This window comes from Lissotriton helveticus, chromosome 5_1 (assembly GCF_964261635.1).
Source record: "Lissotriton helveticus chromosome 5_1, aLisHel1.1, whole genome shotgun sequence".
Taxonomy (NCBI): Eukaryota; Metazoa; Chordata; class Amphibia; order Caudata; family Salamandridae; genus Lissotriton; species Lissotriton helveticus.
Genome location: NC_136065.1, coordinates 2067599296 through 2067624693, shown reverse-complemented (window position 1 = coordinate 2067624693; position 25398 = coordinate 2067599296). Strand labels below are relative to the sequence as shown.

The following is a 25398-nucleotide window of genomic DNA, read 5'->3' as shown; positions in this document are numbered from 1 at the left end:
GTAAGCAGAAAGTAATATTACTGCAGCAGTCACTACCATTACCACCGATATCAAATACCACCATCAGTGTCATCAGCAATATCACCACTAATACCATCAATTCCAATACCACCCCCAATACTACCACTAACAGCAATACCATCATTAACAACACCACTGCCAAATCCACCTCCCCAACACCATGCTATCATCACCACCACTTCCAATACTAGCATCAATACACTGACCACTACATATACCACCAGTATCAAACACTGGTAAAAACCAATAGGTTTGGCTCTAATATGCCTTTTTCAAAAAAATATAATTTCTGCATATTTACGTTTACATGTGTGGCATATAAAAACATATCTATTTGCTTTCATAATACCTATTTGTCTCAATTTAGATATTTTGCTTCTCCTAAAATAGTTCTCAAGTCAACTTTTAACATGTAGAATGGCCTTCATTATGGCATAGTGGTGTCTCCAGTGTATACTATGAGTGGTCTTGTGTTTTCTGACCAGGAATTAATACGTACAAAAAAAAACAAAAAATGAAGTGCTGGATTCAGTTGCTGGGAGAACAAGCAAAGCCCTGTTTCACACCCTCCAACACCACGGGTTGAGGGAGCAGACAATACTTTCACCAACTAGCCACAACCTGGAATGGATCAGAACACATCCCAGCTGCCATTGTTCTTTTCCCTGTTTGAGAAGTGAATTATAGTTGGGTTTCCTAATGCATACCTAGAAAAATTCTAATACAGTTTTATTGAACATGTGAACCATGTATTCTGAATGCCTGCTGCACTATGTATACAGAGCTGGTTGGTGCATTAGACACAAGCTGCGCATGTGCAGAACAGCCTATGAAAATGTGGTGCAGATCCAGCTGATTGGTACAAAAGCGGGGTGGTGATGGACGGAGCATCTGAACCAATCAAACACTCACACCCAGTCAACAGATCTGGGTTTAATCCATCACCGTTCTTTAGCCCACTCTGCCATCCCAGTTCAGACATGGCCATATGCAAATCAGTCTGACCCTGAGCCTCATGGGAACAGTCCAGCCCGAACTGCCAAGCCATGCCTTCCCTGGACCAGAAACAAGCTTCCTAGGACCGGTTTCTGGCATTTCAGCTGTCTTCAGCCAGGCTTGCTTGAATTCAGTGGCAAAGTGAGCAAGGGAATCAGGTCTAAGCATACCCTGCCAACTTATGGCGAACAAAGCGGTACAAAAGGGGGTGATGATGGACGGAGCATCTGAACCAATCAAACACTCACACCCAGTCAACAGATATGGGTTTAATCCATCACCGTTCTTTAGCCCACTCTGACACCCCAGTTCACACATGGCCACATGCGAATCAGTCTGACCCTGTGCCTAATGGGAACAGTCCAGCCCGAACTGCCAAGCCATGTCTTCCCTGGACCGTAAACAAGCTTCCTAGGCCCGGTTTCTGGCATTTCAGCCGTTTTCAGCCAGGCTTGCTTGAATCCAGTGGCAAAGTGAGCAAGGGACTCACGTCTGAGCATACCCTGCCAACTTATGGCAAACAAAGCGGTACAAAAGGGGGTGGTGATGGACGGAGCATCTGAACCAATCAAACACTCACCCCGAGTCAACAGATCTGGGTTTAATCCATCACCGTTCTTTAGCCCACTCTGCCACCCCAGTTCAGACATGGCCATGTGCAAATCAGTCTGACCTTGTGCCTCATGGGAACAGTCCAGCCCGAACAGCCAAGCCATGCCTTCCCTGGACCGGAAACAAGCTTCCTAGGACCGGTTTCTGGCATTTCAGCCGTCTTCAGCCAGGCTTTCTTGAATCCAGTGGCAAAGTGAGCAAGGGACTCACGTCTGAGCATACCCTGCCAACTGATGGCGAACAAAGCGGTACAAAAGGGGGTGGTGATGTACGGAGCATCTGAACCAATCAAACACTCACACCCAGTCAACAGATCTGGGTTTAATCCATCACCGTTCTTTAGCCCACTCTGCCACCTCAGTTTAGACATGGCCATATGCAAATCAGTCTGACCCTGTGCCTCATGGGAACAGTCCAGCCCGAACTGTCAAGCCATGCCTTCCCTGGACCGAAAACAAGCTGATTGCCATTAAATTACGCTGACATTACCCACTTGCTATTTTGCACATATCTCTGAACATCACTTGCATTTTTGTGAATTGATTGTCTGCTCTATTAAACAGACCGTTTTGAGATATCATGTCTGTTTGCAGTTAGTGGAAACTCTGTGGTGAGTGGTGTCTCTAGCAAAATCTTAGGCAGCACTTTTGTTTACCTCTTTTAAGTTTTTTGCAGGCGGTGTGCTGTTATCGTGCACATTTGTAGCCTAATTGTGAGCTCTCATTTAGGTTTATGGAGTCTAAGGTCCTCATTTTAGTATGTTCTTCAATTTTTCACTCCTCTTCTATCTTTCTTTTTCAGTTTCAGAAAGGAATTTTATTAATAAAAACAGGTATGTCATTGTACAGTAAAGGCAAGTAAACAACAAACATTGAATATTAAACGCTGCAATACAATTGTAGCCCAACAAAAAATACTTGAGTGAAAACAGAAACAATAGTATCTACAATAGTTAAGCAAGAAAGAGATTATAAATGAGTCACAAAAGAAAGAGAAGGATGGTAGAGAAACTAAGGAGGTTTAAGTACTTCCTGTTGAGAAGGCTTCAATGAGGAATGTTCCTTAGCACATTTGTCAAAAAATGTCGTGACTGGAAGCCACAATTGAAGCCTTTTTAAGACGATGGGTGACGAAGAATTAAAGTAGGTATCTAATCTGTGATTGTGGCACACATCATACCACCAAGCCTTGTATGAGATTTTTGTAAAGTCTTTCCAGTTTCTTGTTATTTGTTGGTAAGCAACAGCAATTAAAAGATCCTTATTTTGAAATTTGTTGCATTATTATCCCAAACTGAAGAGAGGCTTCCTGAGAAAATGTGCATCGCAGAAAACGGGAGGCGCGTACCAAAAATTAAATTAATTTGAAGCCAAACCTGTCTCCAAAAGTTATGTACTAATTGGCATAAAAACAGCATATGATATAAATCTGCACTTGGAGAAGCACAAGTCCAACATGTATCCGGGGTGTTAGGGAATCTTTTATGTAAAAGTTGCGGAGAAAGCAAAAGTCTAATATACACATAAAACAATGTTTGCGTTAAACTAGCTGACCTGGAGGATTTTCGCAATTTAGTCCATAAGTTATTCCATAGGACAAGAGACCAAACTGCATTAAAGTCTTTTTCCCATGCCCCCTCAGTGCTTGTTCTCTGTCTCAGTGTGTTGGTGGATTGCAAGAACGTGTATAATTTGGAAGCTTTGGGCTGAGTATGAAGTAAATCAAAGAGATCTGTATGTAAATGAGTGGTGGAAACAACAGTGCTGTTGTTAGATAACGTTGTATATACATCGAGGACAGCCTTACGAAGAGTCTGAAACTTGGAAATAAAGGAAATAGGTAGGGCGTACATCTGTCTAAGTGAGGAAAACGGGAGAAATTCTTGATTGGAGAATAACTGGTGAATCCAAATAAGACCACGTTGTCTCCAAGTTTTCCAATAGAAGGGTTTCTTGCATATTAATAGTGTTTTATTATGCCATATGGGTGAGTTCAAAAAGGATTCAGGAGTATCAGAGATTGAGGGAAGGATAGGGTTAGATAGGTTTGAGGTAAACTTGAATATTGGGGTAGAGAGTGTATGGGGCTTGCGAGAAAAAGAGAGATATTCTTGAAAGGAAAAAGGAGATAGGAAAGAAAGTTCCACTATCGTCCAAAGCGGGAAATCCTCCACAGAATCAAGCAGCCAGTATGAGGCTTGTCGCAAAAGAAAAGCTTTGTGGTAAGCAGTAAAATTCGGAAAATGTACCCCACCTTCAGCTTTAGGATGTGATAACTTTAGGAAAGACATGCGTGATCTTTTCTTATTCCATAAAAAAGAAGATAATATTGAGTTAATGGATTTAAACAATTTAGTAAAGATGGGAACTGGAATATTAGATACGGTATATAAAATACAGGGGAGAGCATCATCTTAATGGTGTCTAGGTGACCCCACCAGGATAAATAAAGAGGATGTCATTTATTGGTAAGCTCTGTGAGTTTTTGGATACAATTATTCAGGCAGAGCGTAACTGTTTCTTTTATTGTTGGTGAAAAATTCAAGCCCAAACATTTAATAGAGGACGGCTTCCAAGTAAAATTAGTGGAGATAAAATCAGCCTTGAAAGTGTATTTAGTTAAGGGCAGAATTTCACATTTATCACTGTTTAATTTATAACCTGACATTGATGAAAAAGCACAGACTTCTTCTAAGAAGGCTGGAATTGACTCAGTGGAATTTGAAATGAAAAGTAAAATATCATCAGCATACGCTGCAAGTTTAACATTTGTTGTAGGGGTCTGGAAACCTTGGATATGTATGTTTTGACGGATTCTAGAGAGGAAGGGTTCGAGGGCTAAATTAAAGAGAAAAGGAGATAAAGGACAACCTAGATGCACCCCTGTAACAAGGTCAAAAAAGGAAGACAATAACCCATTAGCACAGACAGCAGCGCGTGGATTTGAGTATAACAGGGAATATAAGGAAATTAAATTAGGGCTGAATCCAAACCATTTAAGGGTATAAAATAAGTAACGCCATTCTACTCTATCAAATGCTTTTTCAGCATCAAGTGCTATGGCTGCTAGAGGATGCTGCAAATGCTTAGCTTTGGATAAAATATTGAAAAAAGTCTGGTGTTATCTTGTATAACACGACCCTTCACGAATCCAGACTGTTCCTTACCTAATAACCTGGGAAGATAAGAATCTAAACGATGGGCCAGTGATTTGGAAAAAATCTTGTAGTCAATGTTAACAAGTGAAATGGGTCTAAAGTTCTTACAATACTTCGGATCCTTGCCTTCTTTAGGAATCAAACAAATGTGTGCATCTGAAAAGGTGCCATTAGACTGCCCCAAGGATTTAAAAGATTCAATTAAAAGGAATAATTTAGGCATTAATAACTTGGAGAAATGAAGGAAAAATTCAACAGTGAAACCATCTGGCCCAGGGGCTTTGTCTATTTTCAAGTGTTGGAGAGCACGCAAAAGTTCTTGTTGGGTGATCGGAGTTTCCAATGGGGAAATATCAGTAAAAGACTGTTGGGGCTTTTGTATATGTGAGAAAAACTGCGAAAGTGAATGGTCTGTAGGGGTAGTTTCAGATGAATATAGTCTCTTATAAAATAAAGCAAACTCATCCAAAATTTCCTTGTCCTTAAACTTTAAGACAGCATCATCATCAAAAATAGCTTCAATATTCACTTTGTTCTGTTTTGTTTTTAAATAATTCGCTAAAAGCTTCCCTGCTTTATTTCTACCTCCATAACATTTTGCACTAGATTTTAGTACAATATAATGAAGCATTATCTGTTGATTCCTTATTAAACTGTAATTTAGTTGTGATAAGAGTGTTTCGAGTTAGAAGTGCAAAAAGAATGTTCCAGTCTCTTAATATCGTGAAGGAAAGAACGGGTACGATTGCGAGCAATAGCACGCTTCTTAGACACATAGGATAAAATAAAATCTCTAGCAGAAGCTTTAAAAGCATCCCAGATAGTTGAGAAAGGCAAGGAATCTGTGTCGTTCAGGAGAAAGTATTCCTTAAAAAAGGTTTTGAATGAGGAAGAGAATTCTGGATCCAAAAGCAGAGTATTATTGAAACGCCACCTTCTAGGAGAATTAGGTTTGGGTAAAATGTCCACAGCAATCAAAACTGGAGCATGGTCATACAATAAAATAGGACCTATTTCCGCATGTGTAAGTGCTTGTGAGAGGTTATGTGATACAAAAAAAGTAATCAAGTCGTGATTGGGAGTGATGCACCGGGTAATAAAAGGTGTATTCCATTGTAGTAGGATTACACAATCTCCAGGCATCCAAAAGTTTATGTTGCGAGACCGTGTGGATGAAGGATTTATGTGTTTTATTGGGAAGAAATTATGCTTTAGAATTCCGATCTATGAAAGGATCGAAAACCTGATTACAATCTCCCGCCAAAATAAATTTATCTTCCATGTGGAGGGTGATTTGCTTGGCTACTGCGCGCCAAAAGGAGGCATCACCACCTGTTGGGGCATAAACAGTAAAAAAAGAGACTGGAGCATCCTTAAACAACAGTTTAACAGTAAGCCAATGACCTTCAGCATCAGAGTCCTGTGAAACAAATTTAAAATAAGAGATTTGCGACACAACATCATAACTCCATTACGTTTACCATCCCCACTAGAGTAAAATACATCTCCCACCCATCCTTTTTTCAATTTTAATGACTCATTGCCAGTAAAATGAATCTCTTGCAAAAATACTATATTGGGATTTAACTTAGCCAGATGAGTTAGTAATCTCTGCCTTTTTATAGGGGAATTGAGTCCTCTAACAGTCCATGAAACTAACTTTAACGACATGGGAGATTACGAGAGATAACAGATACCAGAAACTTAGCAGAATTTGCTGGGAAAATGGGACTACAGGACTTGAAAAGCAGTAGGGAGAAAAATATCAAGGGAATGCATACAATCCGAATAACAAGGAACAAAATGGAACACATACCTACAGAAAAGGGGTCAGGGAAACAGGAGAGGTGAAGGAAAAACGATCAGGAGAACACGAGGAGGGAGGTGGAACCACAAGGGGCAGGCGGCAACACCAAGAACCAGCAAACGGATGGCCAGGAAGACGCCACGGAACAAGGACTTAGAATCTAGGGAGACAAAAGCAAAATGACAAAGATTAGAAGAAAGTGCTAGAAAAAGCAAAGACAGAATCGTTAAACAATATCAATGAGCAAGCAATGCAACAAACATTTGAAAAACTGATACAACAATTCATAAAGGACCAAACATTATGCAAAAAGGCCGAAACGAAATAATCCTAAACGGAAGTAAAGGCATGTTCAAGTAGTGAATGAAGAAGAAGAACCTGAATAATCCATATTAGTTGTCTTGCATGAGTTAATAAAGCTTTGTAAGTGTACAGGATCTTCATACATTGTAGTTTTGTTATTATGAGTAACCTTGAATAGGCATGGATGAAAGAGGCCATAGCGAGCCACCATTGCACGCAATTCAAGTCTCAAATTCAAGAAAGCCTTGCGACGACTAGCTGTAGCTTTAGCATAGTCCTGTGCAAAAAACAGAGAAGAACCTGACCAAGTAATTTTTGGAGAGGCTTTAACCGCTGAAAGCACCTTTAGCAAGTCTGTATACTCCAAAAAGTAAAGAATGACACTGCTTGGCTTCTGTGACGCCAATGCTTAGGATGGGATTCGACCCAAACGATGTGCACATTGAATATCAAGGACTGTTCCATCTGGCAAGTGTAATAGTTTAGGAAGTAATTATTTTAAAAAGGTGATGGAATCAGACCCCTCAATTCCTTCTCCCAGACCATAGATACGGAGGTTATTCCATCTGTTGCAGTTCTCAAGGTCTTCCACTTGTCTTTGAAGTGAGGAAACTTGTGAATGATTGAAGATGAGAGACGTTGGTGCAAGTTTCTTTTAAAGAGGAGACACTCTGTTCCACTGAGGAGACCCTTGTCTCTAGTTGGGACCAGTTGTCCGTTAGTATTTGCAGCTTAGTGTTAGTTTCTTCCATGAAGGGTCGAAGGGCTCTAATCTCCTCTAGTAACAGCTCCATGGAAACTAGCGAATTTGACTTAGGAGGCGAGGGGGATCCTTTTTCAGCCGTTTGGTGTTGGATTTTCCTGAGACTGTGGACGAAGATTCCATTGCGATGCAAAACCACCGATGCATCCTTCAATTTAGAAAATTCGGAGAAAAGTTCAGAATTTTTAACAAATTTGTGCTTTGGAGTAGAGGATGATGAATGCAACAACTTTAATCTGCCCATAAAATCCAATCAGAACGCTCCTTTCTGATTAAGGATGAGCAGAAACATCAATGTGATACAGAAATAGTATCAAAGGAAGTGCATCCTTAAATTAAGAAAATGAATTCAGAGTTCCGGAGGCAGGTGCAGATGAATGTTGCCCACTAGTAGGTGAAAGAAAATAGAGCAGCCATAGAACAACAGAAGTGCAATACGCCATGCAAAATATCCACACATGGGGAATAAGGCGATTTAAAAGCACTTCTATCTGGTATGTTGTGTTTAGAGGTATAAACACCTTTTAGTCATGAGCAGACTTGAAAGGGAGGAAGGAAAATATCAGGCATGAAACATACAAAGCAGCATTTAAAATAGTCAGAAGCACATAATGGCTGCCATGCAAAATGTAATGGGGTCTCCTCAGCTTTTGAAACAAAAGCATCAGTCTGTAGAAAGAACCATCCTCAATTAGTGAAAATAAGGGTATACTAAGCACAATACCCGATTCTGTGGGGAATTGGATGCGTCGGGGCTTTAGCGCTGCAGTTAAAAGTAAAACGCACGGCCGCGCTAAAAAGCAAAATGGCGGCCGCGGTAAAACGGAGCCGCTTCAGCACCTACAGGGGTGAAATTTTTCCTGCATACAGCCTCCTCCAAGTCGTCAATGCCGCGAAAATGTGCCCTTTGACATCACAGAACTGCTCTTATCTCCATTGCCGGTAAAATCAGCTCCGTTCCGCGGAGACTGCCGAGCGCAACGGGAGCCTCACCCAAGTGCAGCCTTACTCCGTGGGCTCCAAGCCATGCCCCCTCTTCTAACTTTCCAAGGCTTCTTTGTCTAGTTGGTTGCCACACGAGATACAATTTGAATATTAGCCGACTAGCCTATTTAAAGGCAGCTGATGCATGGACGCATCAGAGGTGAGACAAGGCATGTCAAGGCAAGCGTGTATGTTCCCGTTCACTCTATCTGAAAACCTTTTCAGATCCTACTATCTGTCATTTGTGTAAGCTTCTCGTAACATACTTCTCTGTCTTATTTGGGGCTCTTCCTAATAACTATTATAAGCTTGACACATAAAATTCAGAAAGAAGAAAATCAGTTCTACCCTAACTCTTCACATACTGTCTTGGCTACATTCTCTATCAAATAAGACATTCTTCTCAGAATTAAAAGAATGCTTTGCCATATTCGTTCAGTGTCTGAAAGAAAGTGGATTATTATTGGTGTGGCTGACTGCCCACCGCAAAGAATAATACCACTTCTTGTCTAGGTGATCCCTCAAAGTCACTATACTAACCTGAGCTCAAACTCGTGTTAATAAAGCTATGCAGCAGACACGCTTAACTTAGAGCAATGGTAGTTATGCAGTACCTAAACAGTAATAAAGTCAAAACACCTAGCAAAATAAATCCCAAACCGAAACAGAAATATACAGTAACATTTAATAGACAGAATTGCACCAAAAAGACAAGAATCCAGTAAGGAGGGATGGACATACGATTTTTTTCAGTTTTAAGTAAAAAAATCTGTCAAAAATCTCTAAGCGCCAATGCTATTCTTTGGAAGCAGTAGAATGGGACCAAGGACCAATTTAAGTCTGAATGTGATGGAGCCTGGGTTGGATAGAACCAATGAAAGTTTTGGACATCAAAAAGTTTGAAAATATTATTAAGTTCCACTACAGAAGGGACTTTGGCAGTTTTTGTGAAGAAGAGTATTGACATTTTTCAAAGTCCCATAAGCAGCATGGGACTTTATCCCATTTTGAGAAGAAAAAGTCCCGCTACTTGGGTTGCCACTGAAACTGTAGCCATTTCCCTGGAATCAAAAGCTGGTACCTGAAGCAGGTTGGCCCCGAAGGCCCTTTGGCGATTTATAGCTGAAAATGCAGAATGAAACTTTTTTGAAGCTGGAGGGACCTTGGAGCAGGGGGGAGTGAAAATGTAATCTGACTCTGGGGAACAGAGGGGAACAGCGGTAGGACAGCACGTTCAGCCCTTTTTCGATCTTCTTCCTCCAGTAGGGGTAAAGAGGATGAGGCCTTGGGTGCCACATTTATGCCTGGCACTCAAAACTGGTCCTGAGGGTGGCTTCCCTCTCACTGGGTTTAGTGCCAGCTTGGCTAGGGAGACAAAGGCTTGGGCCTTTCCAGGTGTCACCTGACATTTACTTGTGGCAGGCCAGGCCATATTGGAGTTAAATAGGTTTCTGGGGCTATCCCAAGTAGTACCACCCCAATCACAGGCTATTGTTTCTACTCTGGAAGCAGTTTTCACACCTCATTCAGGCCAAGTACACTCTGAGCAGATGCCAGCGAACTAATGGCAATTTGCCTCTACCAGCTTCAGACAGGGTAAAGGTAACTCTCAAAATGCACATTTCTGTTATATTGAATAACCCCTTCTGTGCTCCCGTCGGCCAACGGCAGTCGCAAGCATTACCTGGCTAGTGCTGCGCACGTCCATTGGCCGACGCTGCTACTGCTGCTGCCGCTGAATTCGCACTGCGGTTAATTGGATGAAAATCAAACTTCACAAATAGATTGGAATATTAATAGATATAAACATACATCTTTGAATGGGGTCTGTAGCTGGTATAGGTCAAATGTTATAGATGAAAGCGTATAATCTATACTCTGACTTTTGCTATGTGCCAGTTACAGGCTGACCAGTGACATTCTCGTTTTGAGACTAATCACTGGGGGAACATGTCATTTACAATGTCAGAAATTTTCCATTTTTAAATATTATGCACCCTAACTTGTTTTATTTAGATAATATTTTAACTTTTATTTATACTTTTTTTGGTCTTTTTTGTCTAGTAGCTAGAAAATATATATATCCTTTTCCTTTTTGCCCCTTCTGAAACTAAAGGAAGGACCCGTGGGAGGTGGTGCGCATGCCAGCAGAGCATACCGGCTAGAAATCCAAATCAAATTTATGTAAGCGCACTCTCAGGATGCAGCAAAAGTAGTCACATTTATGCAGAAAGCTGTTTACTTCACACAACGCTTTTTGACTGCCCAGCAGTCTTGGTCACATGTGTTTACATCACCAATAGGGTGTCCTTAAGAATGCATAATAGAAATAAAGAAAGAGATAACATTACAGTCTAATGTGTCGGTCATATTGGAATGTGGTTGTTGACATTTGAAATGAGAAGTACATGCCATGGAAATGTATAAATCTTGCTGAATTGCAAATGAACAAAGCCATAAACACTAAGGACAGTTGGCCAAAAGTAGAGAAATTGCACATCGCATAATGCATAAAATTCTATAGAAATAAAACTAAAAGAAATTATATCATGCATGAATCTTATCTCTGATGGAATCCCAGGAGTGAAGACAAAGAAAAGGTTAGGGAAGCCAGTGCAGGTGAATTTGTAGTGATGAGTCCCTTCCTTTCCTCATATAAAAAAGACACAAAAAAAGAAAGCATTAGCATCTAAGAGCACAGTTAAAAATGCTTAAAGTATGTCTCTACAAACAAACAGTACAAGTGTCATTCTCATTGCGGATGAAGGGAAGAGGATTAAAACTGGCTTAAAAAGACAGGTGTGGGTGTGTAGAGATCATTGTTCTTTGAGGTGAACTGCTAGTTCCTCATTTTGGTTTAGCCCTCCGGGATTTTGGTTAGGAAGTCCACTATATATTTGGACTCCCTTTTCCTGAGCTTCAGGGTCCTGTCCCCACCCCTAATATAGACCATTGGTTATCTGCTCAGTGGTACAATATGTATGTTCGGATTGGCCTGAAAAATTATTTTCTGGAAAGTGTTGGGCAACCGGATACTTGGGATCTCTGTTGTTGATGGCCCTCATGTGTTCTAAAATTCTCTTCTTGGCCATCAAGGTAGTACTGCCTATGTATCAAAGTTTACAATTACACTCAATAATGTAGATTACAAAGTTGGTACTGCATGTGAGAAATTGTGAGATAACCTTGGTGACTGGCTCACATCTTATTTATTTGCGCATCAGACTGTTCGTGCAAGCCTTACAGTGGCCGCAGGGAAAGATACCCTGTAAATTATGTCTGTGGTAATGTCACTGCGGACTAACATGTCCCTGAGGCTGCGCCCTTTCCTGTAGGTAATACGGTGTGTATCCTCCATGTAGTCGCCTATGGTTGTATCACACTTGACGATATCCCCGTTTTTGGCAAGTATCCACTTGACCCTGCGGCATCGCGTTCATATGTAAGAATGATCCTGGGGCCGTCGTCAGTATGTTCTGTCTCAGTGTTCGTCCAGTCCGCTAGTGTCTCCTGCCCCGTGATGCCATCAGCTCTCTCACTGGCCCTCTTGAGGACCCAGTTCAGGTAACCTCTTTCCCTGAATTTGTTTAACATGATGTAATGTTCATTTCAATAGGCTGTCTCGGTGTTGCAGTGTTGTTTGACTCTTAATAGTTCCCCGTAGGGTATGCTCCACTTGAGAGTCTCGGGATGACTGGTGAGAGCATGCAGTAAGCTGTTACCAGCTATGGTGTTGCAGAAAAGCTCAGTGTGGATGGTTTTCTGCCTGATGTCAATCTTGATGTCAAGATTCTCAACTGCGGTGTTACTGATATTACCTGTAAGCTGAATGTTGCGATTGTTATCATTAAGCTTTTTAATGAAATCAATCACCAGTTGTTCGGTGCCTCTCCAAATTATGAAGAGATCATCAATGTATCTGAGCCATACCACAACATGCCCTAGGTCTTGTGCAAGCTCAGGGTTCTGATACAGGCCCTCCTCCCACTGGCCCATGAACAGGTTGGCAAAGCTCGGAGCAAAGCACGAGCCCATGGCGGTCCCAGTAGTCTGCCTGTAGATGACACCATTGAATAGGAATATATTGTTCTTGAGACAATTGGCTATCATGATGGTATGTTTCCTATACCTAATCTGCCTTCTGCGTAAAAAATGGTGGCAAGCTTCAAGTCCTTGTTAATGGTATAGAATGGTGTAGAGTGAAGTAACATCGAGGGTGATCAACAGGTAATTATCCTTCCATTCGATGTTCTGCAATTTGCACAAAAAGTCCTTAGTGTCCCTAACGTAGGAGTCCAGTTTGAATACGTGATCCCTCAGAAAGTGATCTACGTATTTAGACACATGTTCAAGAGCTCTGCCCTTTGGAGAAACAATAGGGAGTCCCAGCGGGACAAGAGGGTCCTTGTGTATCTTGGGAAAAAGATGCAGAACTGGGAGCTTCGTGTGGCCTTTTTTCAGGAAACAATATTCCTCCCATTCAATTACCCCCTTGTCTCTCTATTCAGTCAACTTGTCCCAAATGGTTGTGATGCTGTTGGTGTAATCCTCTCTAGAGATGGGAATGTAAAATCTACTCAGCCTTTGGTTTTGCTTTGTTCGCCCTAAGTTGGCAGGGTATGCCCAACCGTGGGTCCCTTGCTCACTTTTGCCACTGGATTCAAGCTCGCCTGGCTGATGACGGCTGATTAACCAGAAACCGGTCCCAGGATGCTTGTTTCCGGTACAGGGAAGACATGGCTTGGCAGTTCGGGCTGGACTGTTCCCATGAGGCACAGGGTCAGACTGATTTGCATATGGCCATGTCTGAACTGGGGTGGCGGAGTGAGCTAAAGAATGATGATGGATTAAACTCAGATCAGTTGACTGGGGGTGAGTGTTTGCAATGTTTAACACTCCATCCATCATCCCCTTTGGTTTTGCAATGTAAAATCTACTGTCACTGAGTTGTCTCATGGCCTCCGTAATATACATATCTTTGTCAAGTAAAACAGCGTTACCCCTCTTGTCTGCTGGATGTATGACAATCTCACTGCCCCCTGCTAGTGAGACTAGTGCCTGTCTTTGTTCAAAGGTAAGGTTATTGGGAGTCCTGTTCCTGTGATTAGATTTGTGTTGTAGTTCTATGAGAGACTTGGTGACAACCTCATGAAAGATGTCAATCTTGTCATAGTGTGGGATAGAATGTAGAACGTGACTTGTAACTGGTGCTGGTTGCTGCTTCATATGTTATGCCCAGTTCGTCTAACGCAGAGGTTTCGGTGATTTCTAGTTCCGTGTGTCCTGGCTCCTGTTGTAATTGTAACAGAGTTACTAGGGTATCCATGTCCCTGATGTCTAGATCTGTCTATTTGCCCTGGGCTTGAAAGGGATTACTACTTCCCAGTGCAGAAAGCGTCAATTTGTGCCACTTTTTCAATTTGAGTTTGAAAATATATTTTAAAAGGTCAATTCTAGTTTTAGTGTAGTTAAACGTAGAGGAGGGACAGAAAGAAAGACCTAGGGAAAGGATGTGTTTTTTAATGTCATTAAGAATTCTCTTAGATAGGATAAAAATAGTCCTATTAACCATCTCGGGATCCATTACAGTGTCTTCTTGGAGCTTGCGCTGTTGTTTCCCATGCGCCCCGTCCTCTGTCTCTTTCGCCGTTTTTATTGGATGCGTAATCTTTTTTGGCGGTTCCTCTTCTACCTCTTCCTCTGCCTCGTCCTCTCTGTACTCTTGGTTTTGGTATCAGGGTATTCTGTGTTGTCTGCCTCCCCCGTCGCATGAGACAGTATTCGTCTTAAAAAGTCACCGGACGCGTGATTCTTTTGTTACCAGATGCACTGCTACCTGATGTCACGGATTCAACATCAATGACAGTCAATTGCTCTAAAAGTGAGTTCTCTGCAGTTGTCTGTTGTACATCCTGTGTGGGAGGCCTGTCTGTGTAAAGGTGGCCATATTTCTTACTAAAAGTGAGAATCTTCCCACTCTCATAGTCACAATGATTTCTCCAACTTGCACTGTTTGCAGGCTTTGTCCTCGTGATTCTTGAGGTGATCTTTCATGCTCTCCATATGTCTTTTCAAGTTGCCTTCTTCTATATTGGTCTCAAGATATTCCTGTATAGATTTTATGCCTGTATAGATTTTATGCCTCATGGTTAATCCTTGCATATTTAATCAATATTTCTAACATGCATCTTGAATCTTTGACTGAATTTTCAGACCATTCCTGTAGCATTTCTGGATTGAGTGAGTCATAGGAGGGGGGTGGGGGGGGGGGGGGGGTAAATATCCGCAGTCCTTCAAGTACCATATTATTATCTATATAATTCTGTAGTGCAACCCTGTCTCATTGACTGGGTGGTACTTATTGCTAAGGGTGCTATCACCATGCGGTGGAAGTCGGCGAAGGCCCCATCAGTTTATACTTGGCATAGAGAGGTGGCGCACTGGGGTAGTGCGGAGAGCGCTGCCATTAGACGAGAGGAGGCCTGAGGCTTATGTAAGACCCTGATTTCAATCGAACGGGACCTGTTAATAGAAGAATTCAAGGCTATAGAACCTGCGCCTGTTCCTAGAATAAATGATGAGTAGTAGGATAATTATCCTCCAATGCCAACTTCCCTATTACTATCGGTCCCAGAATAATACACATACGTAGTATGGTTCTCCAAACCCCACATTATACACATACCACTATGGGCACAAGGTGGCATCCAGGGTTGAGTGTTTCTAACTGGGGTAGAGCCAGCCAGAAGCAGTGGGGGGTAGGGAAGTTCAGATGTTATGGTATTATAAATGCACTCATGTGTGGCCTCTTTTTTCAGATACTACTATAAGAATGCACATGTAATATATATCCTATACCAAGATGTGTAGTGTCAAATGATAGCTATAGACTAAAGATAGTAAGATATACAATGTATGACATTACCTTCAATGTACTGCAAATTTCACTGTGCATATACATGTTTCTGTCAAAATGAAAAGGAAAAAAAACAATAAAGTGTGTTTTAAAAAATATGTCTTTCAGGTGCTCTCCCATCATGATATTGCTCATTTATTTAGACCATAAAAGTTGTTGCACCTTAGCAATAGCTGATGCATGTATCTTCATTATTCTGCAACAAGGTGCATTCACTTTATTGTGTGGTTCTACAATATTCGTCTAGCTTATATACTGAGGTAATCATTTCAATAGATAATGCTTAGTAGAAAGCATGTTAGCTTTAGACATTGACATGAGTTTACATGGGGAATTTGCACATTATTTCTTTCACCATCTACATCGTGATCACAGGGTTTATTTTTTTCAAATGAATGTGTTACATAATACACATTTATTGACTGTATTGAAATATTCTAGCAATAGATTTTATGCTTAAGGTATAGGCATGCAGGGATTCTTAAAAATGCACAGTATAATATGTTGCCTGCTTTCATATTATTTAAATAGTTTGCTTAAATCCTCGCTGTAATATTTTTGATGTCTGCTGTTATTTTGTTTTAAGTATTGTGCACTAAAACTGGCGTGCAAGAAATCTAATACCAGGGTGGATTTCTTTTGTGTGCGCTCTTGTTCCAAAAATTTTCAGAACTGATAGCAACAATAAATATATATGCCTGATAGTCTCTGGCATTGTTGCATTTCTGATTTCCTGTTAAGTTGAGAGAGATGCTTGGGTTATAACTTTCTGCTTCTTCAGCTCAGCATTGGTAGGTTGGTCTATATCTCCACTTGCAAAAGCATATACCTTATTGTGTTTACAAAATGCTTGTAAAACCATAAAAGGAAAGACTTGTAAATGGGCTTTTCCATACTATGGACCTAAACATTACATCCATTCAAGACTGTTTCCTTCATTTATCCAATTCCAGAAAGAAAGAACTATTTTAACAACCCTTTAGCTTCATGTGAGCGTGTTCTTCATGCCAAATCCAGATTCAAGCTATTACTTTATCTCTCCCTGTGTGATTTCACCCAATGTGTTACTTTTGCCGATGGAATTTCAGTTTAATATGCCCCTGGGTCCACTGCACTACAATTTATGTTTTAAAATTGTTATATGTGTCATGTTCATTCTATTTTGCTATATACAGCACTATACCGCCCCTAGGTTTAGATCTGTACTTATAAAATACTCATAATAAAATAATTTTGTTATTTCAGGCAAGTGAAGGTTTATGTTGTGATTTCCAGAAAAATACCTAGTAATGTATTTCAATATATGTTTATACAAGCGAGCATTCTCTACTCAATAGATGGCAATACCTGGTCAACGAACACTCAATTAAAGGTGCATCAATGACAAGTTTGAAATGTATACTTTTCCGATTTGTCATTGTTTCTGGAGGATGAAATCTTTTTAAAAAACATTGTAGACCTCATTTGTTTATTAAAGTGCAAATATGACCCCAATGAGCTGTAGAGTATTGTACACATTGGGAACAAGCAAAACATTGAATATTAAGATGCATCAATTATTTTTCTTTAAGCAGACAGTTAACATTACAGTTTGAAACATTACAATACTGAAGAGCAGCAAAATCATGATCTATTTTGGTGAGAGTTAATGACAGAAGCATTTTGGCTTTAGACATAGTAATATGGAGCATGGTAAGAGGAACCTGACAGCAGTATGCAAACAAACTATAAAGGAGTACTGAGGGATCCAAAAGGGAGACCCATATTTAGTGCAAGTTGTATCTTTAAGGTAGTGCACTAAGATTTCTTTTTAGCAATGTTCTAACAGTAGGCAAAGAGACAGACTCTGAAAGGGGCAGATAACACATTCCAATGAATCAGTGCTATGCAAAAATGCTGAAATGAACACCAGAGAAACCCTGACTTTTATTGGGCCTTTATATATTTTGTATAAGAACTGAAGTACTGTTTCTTGTTATATACATTTCAAAACTGTTGATTTTATCTATAAAAATGGCTGAAAATAGTAAATAATATGTGGCTTTGCATGTTGTGGAAAACACGTCATCATTTATTTACTCATCTAAAAACCTTTGTAGTAATAGAGAAGAGACTTATGCCAATGACTACACCACAGGAAGGAGTGACAATACAGCCACTATATAAACCATTAACAATTGTACTATTACACAGAAGCACATTGAAAGATTATAGCCACCAAATCTTTTTCTGAATATGGCTACAGAACCTGCTGTAAGTATTTGAGTGTCAAGTGTTAGGAATAGGATGCTATTACTGTGTCAGATGCAAAGAGCTCCTGCTGAACGTTACCACGTATTGTTCCTAGAAAATAATGATTCAACTACTTTCTTTCCTGGGATTAGCCCTGATAAACGAACTCAGTCCTAATTTATTCTGTCTTTCACTTTGCACAAGTACATAGGTGTAATTATCACTCCAAGAACACGCTGCTCATTTTGTAGCAGCGGAGTGTGCTATAGTTGCTATTTTCTACTTGTCATGTATATTTGTACTCTAGCCTCTCTAAAATTTAAATCCGGATTCTAAATCCTTTTCAGGAAACAATTGTGTCATTTTTAATTGTTTTTTTACTATTTTTTCTTCATTGCTTTTATTATTCATTCATTCTTTAAAGAGTATATCTTTCAATATCACAAATATGTAGTTTCACTCAACTCAGTAGTCAATATGTGTGATTAATAGAAAGCACATTTAGTTAATATTTCTGAGCTCTGCAATGTGATAATCAAGTTTGCTTGAATATATTTGCAGTATTTATTCTAAATGTTCTGTTAAAAAATATTTGTTATTGATTTCTGAAAAGTTGATAATTATGTGTCTTGTTTATTGTTGTTGTTCAAAACAACACAGTTTTGCAGAATGAAAATAAGTGAAAGGACATCAGGCCACTCTCTGCTGATTGTTTAGGCCAAGAGTTTCAACAACAGTAAAATAATATTATAAAAGCTGAGCACAAAGAGTGAGGATTTAGAGGGGCAACTGGGCAGGCCGTGTCCCGATTCTAACTGAAGGCTATTGGGAAGGAAGGTACTGAGACTTTGCATGCTGAACCCATCAGTGCAGCTGGCCTCATACAATAAGAATAACAGGCCTTGCTATTTTATTGAATATATGTTCTGTTGCTCAAACAGGTATGTGGGTGTGAACCATCTCTGAAACTCTAGAAAGTGTTTCTTTTCTGCTATGCTAGAATTAGCTTAGCGCTTAGAAGTAGTATAATGGGGTATAACTGCTATAAATGTACAACCACAATTTCGTTGAAGTGGGTTCTTTTATTCATTCTTTTGGTAAATGTTGCTGCTGCCACTTTATCTGTTTCATTGTAGGTGTCATTCATATTGGGTGTACTAGACAAGGCATTTAATTTTAAAATCAATGGTTAATCTCCTGTTTTATAGTGCTCTTGAGTGTATTATTTCTTAATGGCAGAGGATTTGGGATTAAACTAAATATACCAGTATTGTCTCACAGGATTGATTCTCCTTAGTACAGGAAGTCTAGAAAACTGAACTCTGTGTTTCTAGAAAAACTAGAAAATGCATCACCACTTTGGTGTCTTGCATGAACAATGGTATCTTCATTTTCTAATTATCCTCCTATTTTAGATTAAACTACTAAAATAATTCACATTAATTCCAATGTACATGAGCAAGTTTCTTTGCAGTGCTCCTGCGATTCATATACATTGTATGAATGTTTTAAGTATGTGTAATTTACTTAACTCGAAGGAACACATGTGAATTACCAATTTTTTTAATTTACTCTAGGAAACCATATATGTAAAATACGTTATTGACATTTTGATGAACCTTTGTGATTCAGGCACAATTTTGTGACTTGTAAAAATGTCTAAATTTCTGTTTCGTTTTTGTACCTCCCTCCTCTCTGTTAACTAGCCTCTTCCATTTCCTTTTCATTTCAACCCTGTCCTCTTGACCTAAATAATCTCATATGCCGCCTTTCACCATAAGCACACGTGCGCAACCAGTTCCCTCTCTTTACTGGTTGAAACGGAGACCACCAATTCATTTTTTTAGCGGTTTGGGGCTTTTGCTGAAGCTGCTTTCAGCGTCCGTACCATTGAACCTCAGGAGCATGGAATGGAAACCAATACTTACAATCTTCATCGCTTACATGATCTTACATTTGCCATTGTGCCCAGGTAAGATACCATGTCATTGTTCCAATCATTTGCAATGTTTGTTGTACGTTTATGGATGCCCTCCAACTGATGCTCGGTGATGTAGATAGGCTAGTTGGTAAAGCAGTACTGTGTGTAGGCAGAGATTCTCAAGAAATTGAGATACAGAGAGAGGCAGATAGCAAGACAGAGGTCCAGATGACAATTTCACTGGATATATGACATGGTGAGAAGAGATAACCAGATGACACTGGGAGTCAAAGTCATATCTCCAGGAAATGTATTTGTTTATTTTTATCACTGAAATGTAATTCTATTATTTTCAGATAGCTGCACATTGCATCATATCCGTCAGTCAATGAATCATTAAAAAATACAGACAGACTAGATTCAAATCATATATCCAAAATCATTTTTGGAAATTGGGCATAAACAAGCAAAAATTAAGAAATTAAATATTTTTGATCAAGCACTGATCATTATATAATAGGAAAGGGATACTTCCATGTGTAGGTGGCGTTGATGCTATGTTATGGTTAAGGTTATAAAAGTGGATCACAAGAAAGAGCACATCAGGCAATGCCATCTATTCCCCATTGGGTTGGGATGATGTCAATAGGGCTTTCACTAGTCCAAAGGAAGTAGCGGGATGAGAAGGAAATACTGTTTGCATTAAGAAGCATTCAAATTGCTCTTTTTTTCTTATTTTCGCATGAAAGATTGGCCACAGACCCATTGTATTTTCTTATATATTTGTATATGTTTGTGAAATCAATTCCCAAAAAATCTGAAGTATTACAGAATTAGTAATCACATATCAGGTTGAAAATAGTCAGTTGAAAATTAGACGCTAGCAATAGGACTTAATCATAGTTATATATTATTATTTAGTGCCTCATTGAGAAATTATCATATGAGAGTTCAGCCGCACATCCGTAGGGATTCACGCCCCTCAAATCTGCAGTTCCACACCTCGTTTAGGGAATCAGCTGGCTCAGGCATTGGAATCTTTGCTCCAGTAGCATCCGCCAAAGAGCCACCGGGGATCACAATACAGATGCCCCATGGCCTCCCTCCACTGATTTTTCTTGCCTATGCTTGCCATACAGGACAAGGTGGTCCTGAGCAGGAAAATACAACAATGTTCCTGACATGCAGAAATAAAATGTAATTTAAATATGGGAGGTTGTTTCCATAAACAAACACTGTCAGCAGGTTGCAAAAATAATTGTCATCGTACTTTCAGCTTTGGAAAAAGTTCATACACCAAATTGGCAGGTTTTCTTTCAGGGAAGAGAGGTAGGTATCTTTAAATGAGGCAGGCGGATATGAGGGTGTCAACCAACCCAGCAGACTGGTGGCCCTCCTTTTTGTACTTCTGAAACACATATCATTAGGAAATATAGACAGGCCCCTGGTGATAGTAATTTCACCACCATTACCAGTACCCAAAACAATATCACCTGCCACCATGTGTGCCAGCCCTACACAAAATCTTTTTATTGATTTCTGTTATTGGCCTTCAATAGCACCAACCATTTCACCTTGCAGCCACTTCAGGACTCCTTGGGGACAACACAGTGGTCTTTGAGAAAGTTTAATTGAGGTTGGTGTGTTTATTATTGAAGTATGTTCTTATTTCTTGATTTCACTTTCAAACATTGTTTAGTTTTATTTTCATTTATGGTAAGCAATGAGACAATTTCAATATTCTGTTGATATAAGAAACCCTATAGAATTGCACCACTCGCCAGATGCTTTCTTTGAATATTGATCTCTTTTTCCTGAGGTGCATCTCCCTCACTTTCTCTGAGATATGGAAAATATCACTGATGATATATCCATTTAATGGGTGTGTCCTAAATCCTCACAGCACCAAGCAGCTACTTCTTGAAGAAAATTACTTCTACTTACTAGTGCAAATTCACAAGGTTTATGAATTCCCATACATTCTTAGCAGCACACTTCGAAAGCTGTAACTTGCTTTGTAAATGTGGGCTTTAAAAGTTTATTCTCAGTGTTTGAGATTCATAATACCTTGAAATTGTGGGCCAGATTTACAAAGGAATACTTAAGAGGTATAAATACGTTTACTTCTGCATAACTGTATGACATCACTTTACATAGTCACGCAGCAGTAAATCACGTTCAAGGGATGGGCATTTTGAGGATCAAGATGCAGTTTGCTTACAGGTTTTTAATCGCCCACAAAGTTTATTGGTATTCATAAAATTCTCTCGGATATTCTAACACCCTGGAAATGGTAAAAGATTTCTCCAGAAAAGTGCTGGATTAAATGTCCATTTAGGGTTGATTGGCAATAGAACACTCCAAACTTCCTGGATGTGGGGGAATGGCAAAAATGTTTAATCCATGGATTAAAAACTGAAAGAGAAATATGCAACTGCACAGTGACAAATAACAAAGGACATGACATTTCTAGTAGTATGCCTAGAATCTTCTGATTGGTGCAGCTTTCCAGGTGTACCACCCAGAATGTTTACAAATTCCCAAAACTCGTACACCTATATCCATGTGGACTGTATCCAGCTGGAGTACTGTCCATGTAGGGAGTTACAAGATTGTGCATCTTGTTCTTTGCTTTTTCTTGGACAACAACTTGTTGGGTAGGGCTGCAAAGGGCAGTTTCTTTGTACTTTTAAACTCTTTAAGATATTGCCACCGCTAAAGTTAGGGCTAGATGTACGATGAATCATAATAGTGATTACCGAAGCAATTTTCTTGTGAATTACTATGTGGTTTTCACTGTCACTAATTTACTACGGGGTTATTTAGCCCTTATTCCTAAAATAGCGATTTGTAGTGGGTCGCAAATAGGCCTACCTCATGAATATTAATGAAGCAGGTCATAATTTTTCACCCACTACTATTCGCTGCCACCACAGGGATGGTGGGTGTCCCGCTGGGGTCAGAAGACCATCATAACTGTAATTGCTTTAAAAGAAAGCAATTTGTTTTAAACATAACCCATTTTCCTTGAAACAAAATGGAAAAAAAATGAAAGGTTTAAGTTTCATTTTTTGAACGTATACAGGGGTCCCTTGCTCTTACAAATTGATTATTCTACTATTTTCAAAGAGGAAGAGGTCCCTTGGGGACCTGTTCTCATTTGCGAATGGGTTACCACCAACTTTGCATACCAATGCGAATCGGTATTTGGAAGGGACGCGCTAAACAAGCCCCTTCCAAATACCGATTCACAAACCCAAATTGCGATTCAGTGATAGGTTACCGAATCATAATTTGGGTGCAATAAATCAGAAAAGGCATTTTTGCGTTCACAAACAATTCTGCGAATCATGCTGTTTCCGAATGCAAAAATGCCTCATACATTTAGCCCTCAGACCCAAATTTAATTCATATTATTGAGAAGTACACTCCATTCATTTGCTTATAAGAATGCCTTGTTTTGGAGAAAGTCAAGAGAGATGACAGAAGATCTGGCGGCTGAGTAACTAAAGGCATTTATTATTTCACTTATTGTTTTGTACGTTTTTGTTTTTATATTTCACAAAACTTTGCAATGCCTGAAGAAGCACAGTTCTACAGGCTTTGAGTACAAAGCTAATCTACGGCGTTATGAATGGTGAGGGAATAGATTTAGAAAACAACCTAACAAAAGGGACCTTATGTCCAGAGGATTAGGTGGAGAAAGTATTCAATGAACAGATCCATCTCCACTTTCTGAAATAGACAGTGAAACAGGGCATCATCAGTGATCGTTTTTGACACTTTTTTTTGTTTTCAATGACTTACATGCTAAGCATACAACAAGGCGACCATCAGTTGTATCATGATGGACTTTTCTGGCTCAGCGTAGAGCCAAGCACCTCTTTTATGCGCCTTCACAGCCTAAAATGGATTCATTTTACCCAATATTTCTCTGGGTTAACACTTTATTTTAAGACAGCACAGCTCAAAAAACAGAAGGATACAAACCTTGCCCACTGTTTCCGAGCTGTAATATCTGAACATCTTTGTACCATGCATTTTAGCAAATTCAGTACTTTGTATACAGGAGACCTTGCATTTGAAATTCCCATAGTTTAAGGGTGGCCATAGTTCCAGCAGTGAATGACTGGGGGGGGGCTGGACTGGTTACATTCACACACTTTTGTAATTCGGCTGTTTTAGCTGTGAGGTAAATGTATCAGGAGCTGTGAACTTCACACCTTCCAGTAATCCCTTCATAAATGTGAAATGCCTTCCAGGGGAGTAATTCTTTCACTGACTGCGTCAATTCTAGGCATAAACAGTGAGGAGGTCCAATACACTGTTAAATGATGGACTCCTCCAACTCATCGTTTTCTGGGATTTAAATCTAAGACCCAAAAGAGAACTTCAGGTCAGACCTTTCAGCGCCGGAAACTTGTGCGCCGCTTCCTGCAGCAGTAAGCCCCTAAAGTATTCTTTATTTTTCACAGTGCAGTTCACAAAGTGGCCTAAGCTTCTGAGTAATGCTTCTCCAATAACCATACGAAATCACATATTTGCATAAGTTATACCACAGTAATTCCGTGCAGTACAAAACAATATAATAACCAAATACCCATGCAAACCAACAATAATATCACACATGGCATGTGGTTATTGCAACAAACATCTTAAAGTCAATACCACCACCTGGGACAACCCTCCAGCCCAACAGACAGGGCACACTAAATGCACCAGTATACAGCCAAATCATAACTAGCCTAAAACAACATCCATTGCCTTGGAAAGATAGAGAAATTAATTCCATCCCTAACGAACACATGCATTCGTATGTCATACCTAGAAACCTCTCACACTGGTGTCCACAACCCATAGGCCCATTTTGCAAACTAGTGTATACTATAAACCTAAGTATAATAATAGTGAACATGAAGCTCTCAATGTATACATCCACTGTTCATGGGAGGCGCTGGGATTTATGTATGTTTAATGACAGTGTATTGCTTCGCACTCACAGATAATAGAAAATACTGCCCTCCTACATGGAGGCTCAAACACCACGAAGCAATACAAACAACAAAACACCACCTGGAAAGGGATTTCACTTTATAAAAGTAGACACATCAAAGACTGTATTCAGAATAAGGCTTGAGATTTTATTTATGCAACGCTCTCCAACCGAAAGGCTTTTCCAGATGTCAAACGAACAACATTCAAATGTATATGGATATATATAAATATATATGTTTATATATGCAATGCATGGAATATACATGAAATAAAATGCAAGCAGATAGCAATATTAAAATTAAATGAATGCACATAATAATATGATATAAAATTCAAGCAGATAATACTGGACGTCCTGCAAGAAATCAGAAGATATATACATTAAATCCTTCAGATGATTAACTTGGATGTGCACACAGACACTCACACATAACAAAGTCAATACTCAAAGAAAACACCTCAGATGATTATTGACTGGGGAGCCTTTGAAGCGTTTCGAGCACTCTGAGCCCGCATTTCTAAGCCAGCTGTGAGGACTTCAACGCCCAAGGGGAGCCGCGGCGGGAGCCACGACAGCAACGCGCCAGCTGCGCATAAAAGCAGCCTTGGGCTCCCGCTGCACTGGACGTGCGCAGGCGTGCCCGGTCCGAGCCCGGGCAAAGCCCGGGCCAAGGGCAGGTCCGTCTGAGCC

The 25398-nt window shown here is 39.9% G+C and overlaps 1 protein-coding gene across 1 annotated transcript in view; it reads left to right on the top strand.

Annotated features, from left to right (window-relative positions):
• The first annotated feature begins 19515 nt into the window (after nt 1–19515).
• Nucleotides 19516–25398, top strand: part of LOC144753986 (natural cytotoxicity triggering receptor 3-like) — an 89268-nt gene continuing 83385 nt past the window's right edge. The window contains exon 1 of the mRNA XM_078641507.1: nt 19516–19763. Coding sequence (XP_078497633.1) covers nt 19553–19763 — 211 coding nt within the window. The 5' untranslated portion in view covers nt 19516–19552. The remainder of the gene's footprint in view (nt 19764–25398) is intronic.